Below are 12954 nucleotides of genomic sequence, written 5' to 3'. Positions count from 1 at the left end.
AAGTGATTTTTAATTTTTTATTTTTAATGTAAATATGCTGAAAGTTTTCTGTGATAGGTAGGTTTAGGGGATAGAATATACAGTTTGTACAGTACAGAAATCATTATGCATATAGAATGTCCTCATAATGATACCAGTGTGTGTGTGTGTGTGTGTGTGTGTGTGTGTGTGTGTGTGTGTGTGTGTGTGTGTGTGTGTGTGTGTGTGTTCACCTGAGGGGGCTCATAAGGCACCAGCACACTCTGACGCCCAGTAATGGAATCTTCCATGTATTGAGCATGACTGTTCCCCTCAACCCTAATCAGGTGACTGGGTGGGGCTATTTGGCCTAATGAACACAAAAGTCAGTCGATTATATCACCAAGCTGAAGATTAAAAACACATTCAATCACATTTCTAGAATACACATTTAGAAGAGTGACATACCGTCATTGAACTCTCGGCTCAGTTCATGGTTCGGGCATCGTTTGACCACCTCAGTAACATGCTCAGCTTTCTTATAGACAGGCATGGCCCGTATAACTGCACCCTGAGGTGGATTGGTAAGGACCTTGATTTGAATGGGACAGGTTTTGGCAATCTGACAGTACAGCTTCTTCAGCTCTGTGGAGTACTAAAGAAAAGACAGAAGAGTTTGGTTAGCAACTGCCATTAAAACAACCAAAAATTACTCCTGCACTCCTATTTTAACAATATAAGCACATTTTAATCAGTATTACTAAAATTTGTCGCTTTCTTTGAGAGCTTTTGTAAAATGTTCATGTAAAGAATGTCTTTCTCTTAAACAGCCAATGCAGAGATAAAACAGCTGCAGTTTGGCAACCGTTTAGTGGAATAAGCGCCATATAACTGTCTTTAAAGGGAATAGCAGCTGGTAATCGGCGGCAGGACTTCTGGTTCTGTCCTACAGCTGTCATGGGTTAAGATATACCTGTGTTTAAGCACACTAAGATATGCTTTCTAAACCACCTGAAGCATAATTAATCTACGAAGATGTCAGGAACCATTTTGTTGCAGAAATCTGATGTAAAAATTATTACCCTGAAGTGATAATATTTCTGATGTTGAGCAGTGATAAATCCTAAATGCCCTTAATAGGCTTTGTTCATACAGAACGAATTGTGTCTAAAACAGCGGTTCTCGACTCTTTTAACCCCCCACTGTCCACAATATTTGCAGACCCCACTTGTTTTTTTTTCCAGCTTGTTTGTCATATTTTAAAAATGTTAAGTCATAATCAGTACCCCTTGGAAGTTTGCTTGAGGCCCCCTGCAAGAACAAAATGGTCTAATTCGTTAATCAAGGCTTGACAAATCAATATGTTTTGAAAATGTAATATTTCAGATGCATTTTTAAAAGACTACAGTAAAAAAAAAAAAAAAAGTATATTATATATAAATTTCAAGTGTCTAGTATGAGTGACTCCCACTGCTAAAATCCACCCGCATTTGGTGGGTTTGTGGGTGTTAATGTCAAGCCCTGATTATACTATTCTTATATAAATTGTCATGTTCAAATCAACAATTTATGTAAAGAATGGCTTTTAACACAGAAGCAGGCTCTGCTGGAGTTTCATTAATTAGGTTTATTGTTTTTTAAATGCACGGAAACAAACTGTACATATCATTATTAAAAAGAAATCTTATGAGGTAATCACAACTGCATTTCCCAATATCCTCTTCATCACTGATGACAGCTTGATGTGCTGTGTCACTGACCACAAAAATCACAATTGCATCACACAGTGTGCTTGAATCATCCTCATCACCACAGGCTAAAACTCAGGTGTTACTCATACTTACAGCATCATCAAGTGTTTAAGATACTGTCTCACCACACACAATAGGTCAAAAAGAAAAAAAATCGACGTGATTAAACAGTCTCACGAAGTGTGACCGCCAACATTGTGACAACTGCAAATCACCCCTCAGCCACCATCAATGTTGCAAATCCTAATGGTATGCCATAGATTTTGTATTGTAGATAATAATGGCTGGTTGCACATCACTTCTTTTTCAAGAAAAATAGCACAGACCATAATTTTCTTTGCAGTTTTGAAATGAATTCTTGCGCTGAAAGAAGCGTATCAAGTACATGGAAAATAACTGTGAAGAAAACTTTCCTGTCAAGTTCATTTGAAAAGGTGAAGAAGATGAAGAAAGAAAAAAGGGCTGAGAACGTTGCCCAGGGCTGTTCTGAAGAACAATGTTACATTAAATTCCATCTCTATTAACTTTTGATATGAAGTGTTCCAATGAGAGGAGCCCGTCCCAACACCTGCTTGTGAGCTTTCACAGTATTACACAATCTTGACAAGAACAAACACACACACAAATCCTGGCCATTTCCTGAAGGAATTGGTAGAACAAACTGGATGATGTAGGGGGGGAAAAACCACCATTAAAAGAAAAGAAAAGAATTTGCCTCCCCATACAGCCTATGATATTACTGATACAATAAGACCACAGTAAAGATACAAGATACTTTAACAGCATTTACTAATGTAGGATAATGTTCATTTCTACATATAACTATACATTTTTAACAGGTTTAATAAACATTCATAAATAAACATTATAAATTGTTTCATGTTTAACCTATATATTTAAAATAGATTAATAAATTGCTCAACTTATTTCATTATTATAATTTATATTATGCTGTATACAAATTCATTGTTAGTTTATGACTTATTTCATTAACTGCATCTTTTATGACAAATTTTATGTCAGCTACACTGAAAATAGGTCTGTACTGTCTATATTTTCGGCTCCCTGACTTGTCATATCACTTGCATTAGCTGATGATGTCTTCATCAGAAAATCAACAGCATACAGCACCTTCACTCATCATCTGCACTCTCAGAACTGACTTGACCCATTTCAGCTCTGACTAAATTAGCACCAGGGTGCTTTCACCGAGGGATGATGGAGGTGTTTTGTGCGTGAACTGAACGCACTATTTGAAAGGTGTTCTATAAAAAAAGAAAGATAAATAACTGTAATTGCCCTTCTGCTCCCAACTTGATATGCCCTGTACGCTCCTGTCATTCATTTAAATGAGGTGAGTGAGAGAAGGGGAGAGGGAAGATCCTCTAGGACCAATGAATGTAGACATGAATGCCAGAGGGTCAGTCACACAGAGGCCCAGCAAAAAAGCCAGAGACAGATATAAATGACATACTGACAACAAACACCATTCTTACATATTTTGCAACATCGTAAACTTCAACCTACAAAACTTACCACACAAACAAAGCAGTTGAAATACCAATTCTAGCCCTAAAGCAACACATTTTCAGAATGTGAACATGTGTGGAGGCTCCCGTGTTTGCTTAGGGCCAAATGAGCCGCTTCTGACGGAAAAACACACACAAAAAACACACACACACATACACAAAGGGTGGGGCCACACAGTGATCTGATGAATTGGAGGCATTGGCTATTTTACAGGGAGGGGCACAGTGGTGTTAACATGTAATTATGTTCCAGTCATGGGCTACAATGGGAATTACACAGCTTGAGAATGGAACAAAAAGGTTAGAGTAACTGTTTGAACAGAAAAGGAGCTTCATAACATTTTACAAAAAGGTTAAAATTGTCAACATTATGCATTAGTTATAATGAACTAATAATGAATAATTTTTTTTAATGTATTTATAGGTTAATGTTCATATATAAACATATTATTGTTATTTCATGATCATTCATACATTTTATGTTAAATATATACAGTGTTAAAATATATCTGTTGTTTCATTATTATTTATAAGCTATTATAGTATTTATTGATATTGTGATTTAACCTTTATTTTTATGTTTTCAGTTTTCTTTTTAGTTTACGTTTAAGTAAAATTGTTATGTGCTTTTGTCATTTTTATTAGTTTTTTTATTTTTTATCATTCTAGTTAGCTTTAATTTTAGTACTTCAACTTCAACTTATTTATTTCAAGGCAAAATCTTTACATCTATTGATGTATTATTTTATTTCAGATTTTATACATTTTTAATAGTTTTATTTTTATTTAACAATAACAACACTGATGTATAAGTATACTTATAAATGAACATTAATCAAGATAAATAAATGTAGTAAAAAGTACATTGTTGTTAGTTCATGACTCCCTTAATGCATTTACAAATGTTAACAAATTGAGCCTTATTGTAAAGTGCTACCCAGAATTCTACACTACAGTTGCAAGATGCTAAAAAGCTGGTTTGGTAGTTTTAAAGTGATCTTTTAGTTCTTGCAGACCACTTCTGCAGTTTGTTAGCTGACAATCAGCCTAAAGGAAACGTGCAGAATCTGCTCTGTTTTAATAATGACTGAAACGAAGCACCGTATTTAAGGTTGTTCGGTTCCTTTATTGTCCTGCAGCCTTTAATTATTGTAAAATTATGTTAAAATTACTGAAATATTAAATAAAAAGTGCTAATATGGTTCAACTGTTTCTTGAATCATTTTCAATGTCTTTGCAATTGATGATGTGCTCTATAAACATATCAGTCAAGAGATTTTTTACACATACAGAGATTTATGTGTAAAACCACAATCACACATACAACAAACGCACACACATACAGTGCTGTACATGTTGTGACAAGTTTGCATCTGTAGTGTGTGTGTTTGAGCAGAGCAGGGCTGCGGGCTAAGGCTGTATTCGTGTCTCAGCATGGCGGGGCGGGTTGGCCCAACGCTCTGGCGCCTCTGGTCTTGTCCCACCTCATACCTGACATGTACTATCACGCCTGTTGCTTCTTCCAAAACCCGTATCATTGGGAAAGAAATAAAAGTGTTCCCCCCCCTACCTTTGGTGCAGCAGGGAAAACATTATAAAAACACCTGTTTGGTGAGTTTGGAAAGCAAAACTTTTGCACCCCCTACACTCAAATCCTAATTACACACAGAAAAATGCTTATCTGTTCAAAGGCAAATTTCACAGGACATTGCCCATTACCTGTGCTTAATATATTTCATGTTAGAAATGTTGAGGGTAAAGTAGAGTTCAAACTGCTCTTTAGTCATGATGGCATGCTTTTTACACTAGAATACATGGGACACAATTGTTTGCTGTGTTGCACATTTGCTAACTTTTGATTAGCAAATCAACAGCCATGCTGAGTTCATGCCTGAAGACTTTGCATGGTGTTTATGCATATTCACTTCAACTGGTTCGAAAGTGAAAATCAGCCCTTTTGTGCACAAAAAGGATGAAACCAAAGGTGCATATCCACATTTAAACGCAATTGGTTTTCAAACCAAAATCAGTAACTCTTTTCATAGTGCATTTGGAGGGAGATTGTTCTGCAAACTACCCTCATCATCTTCATACTTTCTCGAGTGATGTAAACAAATGCCCCCAATGCTTCCTGGCACTAGTTAATGCCCTGTGATTAAATTATATGCTCTGGAAATGTGATCTTTCCCAGAAAACGTGTGACAAGCTTTGGTGTAATTATGCTGGATTTCCCCTAGTTTTGCTCAATGGTCCCCCTGAGTGCTGCCAAATTCTTTCCTCACAGCTACCTTTATTTCTTCTTTTGCTGAAAATGAAGGTGTTTGAATTTCTGTTCTCGATCAATTATGGTCTGAAGGTGTCGCACAAAAGGTGGGCTTTAAGGTCACGTCTAATAAGTAGATGCCGGGCCTTTTCAGAGAGATCCATTGTATCTCGGCTGCACGAGAAAATGGAGATTATGATCGTGAGCTATGAGCTAAAGCAGACACGTCGCTATACTGGTGCTGACAGACTGATCTCTTCTTTGACTCAGTCCAGTTCTACCTCTTGCATGGTCTTTAAAAGCACAGGTAATCTTTCATTGTATAAAACACACAAAACAACAAGAACAACAAATCTCCAAACAGAACCTGTCAGAGAAGTGTGCTTTTCCAGGTACGCCTTTCTTAGAAATCATTTCCCTATCATAAAAATCTTTTCAACCTCAGATTTTTTTATTTTTTTTAAATTAACCTCTCCCTCCTTTTCTTCTTCCTCTGCTTGCTCTAGGTTTTAGGGCTTTACGTGGCAATGTCAGGCGAGTCTCGACAAGCTCGTTGACACAAACAAGTCTGAGCTCCATCTCACGAGGCGTGGGACGGGCCTGCAGATGTTCCATGGACAAGTCGTATCTTGCCACCTTTCGCTGGAACACTCATCTCTTTGAACGCGTCTGTCCTCCCCCAACTTCTATCCTCGTTCTCATCTCCTTGTCCTGCGGCATTATGAGAGACGCAGTGGAAAAGCTTTACTCATTGAGTAGGGAACAGCCCCTTTAGCACTGTGGGGTTCAGGGGGAAGGCATGGAGTATTTACACGAGTATTACTGACCCATTCTTCTAATCCCTAGCTCACTTCTTGAGACAACAACTCTAGTGGTCGCATTCCTTCGGTCATGCCGTTCTATACAGGTGAACCAATGGGCAAACACAATCGTGCCCGTACCGTTGGATGCGTTGATAGGTTGACAGTAAAATGCAAATGGAGGCTCTGCTCTAAAGAACATCAAACAAAACGAACACCAGCCAAAAAAAGTTAACTGAAAATTATTGAGGGGATGGGTTTCCTCTGAAAATTGAAACCGAACAAAAAAGGTTCATGAATGGTTTGTCTTATCATTGACATCAACAAAAAAGCAGGATTGCAAAAGCGTTCCCGTAAATGATGAGCGGTAGGATGCAATGCCAGGAAATATGTGTGTGGGTGTGTGTCATGGAAGCAATATATGCAGGATTAGACTGAGCTGCGTATGGAGAACAAGCGTGGGTTACATAAAACTTAACCCAGAAAATGCCTTTCATTTTGCTAAACTGTTATTAAATTAAAAGATGAGCTACTCTTCATAGCATTCATATTTCCGTTTCTCACAGTGAAGAGAATGAGTAGGGACAACTTAAATGAGACAACCATGGGTGTGGTGTCTTTCTCACACCCAGAAGTCTTCTCTAAGTACGCTGAGGTGTCTGACTATTGCTGCTGTATTGGTGAAGTCAAGAAGTGAGGATGACAAGGGATCTTGTGGGAAAAGGGTAAATGTCACAATCCCACACTGCACTGTAGCCAATGAGCACTGAGCAACTCACAAACCAATCTCCGCTCAACTTGTTTACTCAAAGATATAAGACTGCATTACCGCAACTGACTCACTGGTTTTTCAGGACCACAATCTGCCAAATTCAAGATTAACACGACATTGGTTTATAATAGCTGGGATCAATTAACCTCAAATAATGATAGACATTTATCTGATTTAATGTCTGTGATTAAATAACTTCCATTGAAGGGCTCAGGTTAGCCTTGCCAGAAATAAATGTATCACATTTAGTGCAAAAATAACAACTGTTGTTACTGCTATCATAAAACACAGCAAAAAAATAATAATGAAGAAACGGTGTGAAGACAAGGTCGACAAGACCTTAATTAGCTATAACTAACTAGCAACCGCTAGGGAGCGTTGTCCAACCGAAAGCCAGTTTTTTTTTTTTACTTTTTAGTTGACAGACTTAGTGGCCTGATGGGATTGTTCCCATGTTGCTACAACTAGCCTAGCAAGTTTGGTCGGTTTGATTATAAAGGAGTGACACCTATCTGCGCAAAACAAAGTGACAGTGACACAGCTCCTGTAATGCTCACTGATGCGCATTGTTTCCGCTATGTGGACATAGCGGTCTATGAAAAGTAACAACTCACCAGCAGGGGGCAGTTGTGGCCCTTTTTGAATAGAATTTTCCTTTCGTCTTTTTAAAATATTTTTATATTTTCAAATTTTTTGTTACGGCATACAATTATTAATCAGATAATGCATTTTATTGATTAAAATTTTTTTTTTTTTTTTTTTAAATAACTGCTTATGTTTGTACCTATTTTAACTGACTTTGAGAAAATCTTCAAAAAGACGGCAAGTATTGTGCAGTAAACATTGTGGCTTTTTTTTTTTTTTTTTTTTGCCAGAGAGAGTTTTGTAACTGACAACTTTCATATAGTTCACAGAAGTGCCTAAAGCAGAGTTCAGACAGACAAAAACTTTACTATCCTTCTAGAAGAAGAACCCTTGACAGCAGAAATCACCTGCTTTAATAAGCACATCACAGTGTCTTTGTCCTTGTGTAACAGAGAACCACAGTACACTGTCATAACACAACAAAACACTCCAAATGCCATAGATGATTTGTAACCAGAGGGCAGGAGGTCCACTTTCCTGGTGCAGAAATATTTGGTTGTTTCCCTAAAGCCAGACACTTAACCCCAATATAGATTTAAGGGACAACATGGTCTCTTGTCTCTATTGGTTTGGCTCTAATCCCTTACCCCATAACTAAAAGGTATCTGAATAAAATTGTTGTTGTTGTTTGTTTGTGTGTGTAAGGGGGGAGGGGTGTAAATAAAGAGTATAATGGTATTATACTGATAATTGTCAGTGTAATGGATAATGGGTTTTGTCTGGAGTTTACTAGCAATATTTCATTTCATAATATAAAAAATGTAATAAAATTCATACATCCATCACACATACAAACAATTGCTATGACTTACCGTCCAGGTGGCTGATTTGGCTGTGCTGGACTGCTGGAAGGACACATCAAAGGTGTGTGGGCCAGCATAGTCTGTGTTGGATGGGATGGCAGGTGATGGAGACAGGGCTTCGAAGGTGGAACTGGGCTGGGCGTAGGGTGATGGTGCCGTTACATTGTTCTGAGCATGATCGTTGTTGTAGGGGCTGGTGGAGGTGGAGCCACCATTTTGATCCATGCTGTTGAGAAGCCCCAGACTTGTATACTGTGGCTAGAGGAAAAACAGGGAGTATTTTTATCAGTATACAATCTTTTCAAGTGTTTATGGTATTAGTAGTGTCACATGAACAAAGACACAATATTCATCAAAACATTAATGAGTTGTTGCCACAATACAGCTTCTTTTGATGTTAATACATCAGGCTATGATGTAATGGTGGGCTTAGAAAAACAGATGATGTGCATATCAGCCAGTGCTTGGCAGACTTAAATAAGTCTTTGTACAGTATGCACAAGTCAGAGAGAATTATGACCCAAGAGGTTATGCACTGTTCATCAAACAGCCCTGTCTGTGTACTTGTATTAAGAAAGGCAGTGCATGTCCTTCTATAACAGCATCATATATGTCAGTCCTGACAGATGAGAAGGATTACCACAATAATGACACATTATGTAACTATTATTAATTTACTGGATGTAAATTTTCAGTTCTCACTCAAATGTTTTCCAAGAGTTTTATCTAAAAAAGCACAAAAAAAAAAAGCTTAGTTGTTTCAACCCTTGTTTGAGTCCAATATGGACAAACCCAACTGTTGGTTTCATTTTTTTTATTAATTTGAAACCTAGGAATTGAAAGTAGGAAATAGGGTCTTAAATATGACACATCTAATTAGCTCAAAATGACCTACTTCTAAATTTATCCCAGTGATTTTTATTCTATAGGTGTGAAACTGCAGTCGTTTACAATGTAAACAACCATCATATTCAGGACCAATTAAGTCTTTAGCACTGCTTAATTGCTCTTATGTTGAGGGTGGGCTCTGTAGGAATGAATAAAGACACTAAATGAACTGGAAGATGCAGTAATAACAAAGGAAGGTGGGGTCAGGGAGGGGGACGGCCAGTGAATGGGCGATACACAGTTCACACGGCTCCTGTTGCCTTGTTCCAGTGAAGGCGCAGAGAGGAATTAAAATGACTGTCATTTGAGAGAAGGAAGAATGTTCTGGAGGTAAGCCAGTCTTTTCCAGCCCCACTCCTCTAGTCCATTCCTTTCCATTTATATACGCCACATTCCTGGATGAGGTGCCATGGTTGTGTGGCTCTTTAGACAGTCATTAATCTCAGCCGAGTCCCTTGTTTATTTCAGGCATGGATGGAGACAGCTGTCCAGCTTGCACGCTTCTCCCCTTTCTCTCTCTTTTCCTGTCTCTTTCTTTTTCACTCCCTCTCCATAAAATTCTCCTGATGCTGTGGGCCACAATCAAAGATGGGCCCTTTTCGCAGACTGTGATGACGTGTTTCTATAGTTATTACATCATAAATATAGCAAAGTTCTTTTATATTTTCTTTTTTTTTTTAAATGTACATTTATAACAGTATACTTGCTGTTTTCTTGGCATTAAAGAGAAAACTGGTTAATGATGCTGCGTGTCCGTGTTGCTAAAACAACGGCCGAGGGAGTGACCGCCAATTTGATCTTTCTCTCTTCTGACAAACATAATCAATCTCTTAATATTTTTTCCTCTTTTGGAAAGTCATCAAAATTCTATCATGGATTTCTGCTACTGGGGCAAATGGGAGCACGCAAATTATATTTGTCGTAGTTTCTGTACACCACCATAGAAGTTTATCCAACTATGACGACTTCTACTTCTGAGAATCCCAGAAATGTTAAAAGCGTCCATTCATTTGGACTAATGCATGTGTTAAAATAATTCATTTTTGTCTAAAAAGTTTTTAAATGTTTTTTTATAAATAGCCTATTTTGTACACACACACCCCTCTCTCAGGCCATTTGCACTGTACAGAGAGGGGTCGGTCATTGTGTGTGTGTGTGTGTGTGTGTGTGTGTGTGTACGCCACGAGTCTGCTCAGCCTCCTGGAAACAATGAGTCTCTGGCTTTTAAGAGCCTGTCTAAAGAAACAATAGACCAGGTCTATTGGTGTATGAAAAGAAGCGTATTGTAAGAGCAGACACACATACCCACACAAAGAGGACCCAAACACTAGAGCATTACCCTCCAGCCTCAACAGAACTTCTCAAACACACACGTCCTTACAATGGAGCAATTAGGACATAATGGAATCTTTTAGAGAGAGTAAGACCACGCAAGTCAGTCTGTGTGTCTGATCCCACTACAGAGGTCTAGGGCAGTGCACCGTCTACTCCAAGCCATTAGCATTTAAAATTATAATTAAAGTTGGGCTTTATCATCAATCAACACAAGCACTTGGACAACAATCAACACAAGCACAAAAAGCATCAAAAAAAGAGAGAGAAAAAGCAATGCAGCTATAAAAGAATACCCTAAAATATTAAGTTTCTAGGGAAAAAGTAAAGTTGTAAGTTTTAAAGGGTATAGAGGAATTCACAGCTGAAATCATCAAACCATGTATGGTTTAAGCTCCAAAACTGGTCTCATGTAGTGTAGTGGAATAATTTTATAATAATTTTATTAGAATGAGCATTTTACTGAGGTAAACTGAATGAGCCATATGAAGTTACCCTTTATGATTTATTTTAACGTACAAGTCACAAGTGTGAAACTACCCACACTTCCTAATTTCTAAGAATCATAAGAGCTGCTCAATTAATGTTGAAGGAAGCACTCAAAATAAAGTGAGGGGAAAGAGGGAAAGTTTACCAACTGTGCATATGCTATGAGGAAATACAACATCATAATTCAACAAGTTTGTGTAGACAAAACATCCAGCAATAACTTTTTTATTTAGCATATAGCCCACCTTTTTGATCAGTGTGTAACTTTCTCTAGCACCTTTTTATCAAATACTCTTCCACAATGCAACAACTGCTTTAGCTGCTCTTAAAAATACCACCCTGTTTATAACCTCCTTGGAGAGTGAGCCCCTGGCATGTGTGCATGCTTAAGCAGAGCCATAAATCAGATGGCCATGATGAGTTCGTCTTTTATAACACCATTGAAAGTTTGAACAATATGCATTGATTGCTGATGAACAAATTGGAATGGGCAGAAACAAAAAATCCAAAAGAAAAGGCTGCAGGTGCAATCTTTAATAACAAGATGGAGCTTTTGAAATGCCACGATATATGCTGATATGACCTTTGTACTGGGATCCTCAAATTCTTTCTTCTGGAGATCTACCTTTCTGCAGAGTTTACATTTAAAATGTATAATATAATATAATATAATATAATATAATATAATATAATATAATATAATATAATATAATATAATATAATATAATATAATATAATATAATATAATATAATATAATATAATATAATATAATATAATACATCAAACTTTAGAGTACGGCACAAACAACACCAATGTCATGGGTTTTATTCCCCGGGAATGCACGAACTGATAAAATGCAATTCAATTATGTTGAATGCAATATAAGTCGCTTTGGATAACAGTTTCTGTCTAATACATAAATGTAAATGTAATAATGATATTTTGACAAACAAAACTCTCTCCATTGCTGCCCTTGTGCCTAAATGCACACATGGATGTTTAATGATGATCAGTTACTTAGAAACGATTCTAGCGAGAGCAAATCGTAAAGATTTCTGCTTTCAATTCTGCAAAGTCTTCAAGGAATTCCAAAGAACTCATTCCATCTTTTAACAATGTGCTGTTGACAGGTGTCAGTAGAGCCAGCAGTACAGTTGATTTTCAGCCTTGCATTACACGGTTTTGGTTCTTGATTCCACAGAAAGTATCCTAATGACCAAAAACCACTAAATTACTGCTTCTTCATTCTAACAGCTACTTAAGTCTTGAGTTTGAGACCAAAATGAGGGCTCCTTACTCAAGAGCAGTGACAGGAGCTGAGGCTGCCCTGGCCTGGGGGGGGGTGAAATGGCTGCCATTCCTGGGTGTGTTCCAATGACCTGGGCAGTTTGTAACCCGGGATGGGTGTTGAGAACATCTGTGAGGCCTTGATGAGTGACCACAGGGGAAGAAAGCATTAAGTACTAAATTGAAGAAGGTGGAGGGGGGTTAGGTGGGATTGCTCTTACTCTCTTCGCACTTCATACCCAGTGGGCTGGGCAGAGCAGATGATTGTATCTGTATCCACCACAGTTAAAACAATTGCAATTCCTAGACTTCTCAGGATCACTTTGATGCACGCATTCTTCAAAGCGGCTCCGCAATCTATCACTCAGACGAGCGGGAGTTTAACCTGAAGACCCTTTGCTGAGAGAAAGATGGGCACATCTTAAGGTCCAAACTG

General features: G+C 37.8%; 1 protein-coding gene across 13 annotated transcripts in view; it reads right to left on the bottom strand.

The window, feature by feature from the left end:
* Nucleotides 1–12954, bottom strand: part of tp63 (tumor protein p63) — a 42578-nt gene that overhangs the window by 9928 nt on the left and 19696 nt on the right. For all 13 annotated transcript variants that reach the window (XM_084427022.1, XM_084427017.1, XM_084427025.1 and 10 more), the window contains 3 exons: nt 8531–8779; nt 427–613; nt 213–328 (listed from right to left, as the gene is read on the bottom strand). In XM_084427022.1, the coding sequence (XP_084283148.1) occupies nt 213–328; nt 427–613; nt 8531–8779 (552 nt within the window). The remainder of the gene's footprint in view (nt 1–212; nt 329–426; nt 614–8530; nt 8780–12954) is intronic.

Source organism: Rutilus rutilus, assembly GCF_951802725.1.
Source record: "Rutilus rutilus genome assembly, chromosome: 12".
Taxonomy (NCBI): Eukaryota; Metazoa; Chordata; class Actinopteri; order Cypriniformes; family Leuciscidae; genus Rutilus; species Rutilus rutilus.
The sequence above is the reverse complement of the archived record's forward strand: the minus strand, read 5'-3'. Positions and strand labels throughout refer to the sequence as shown.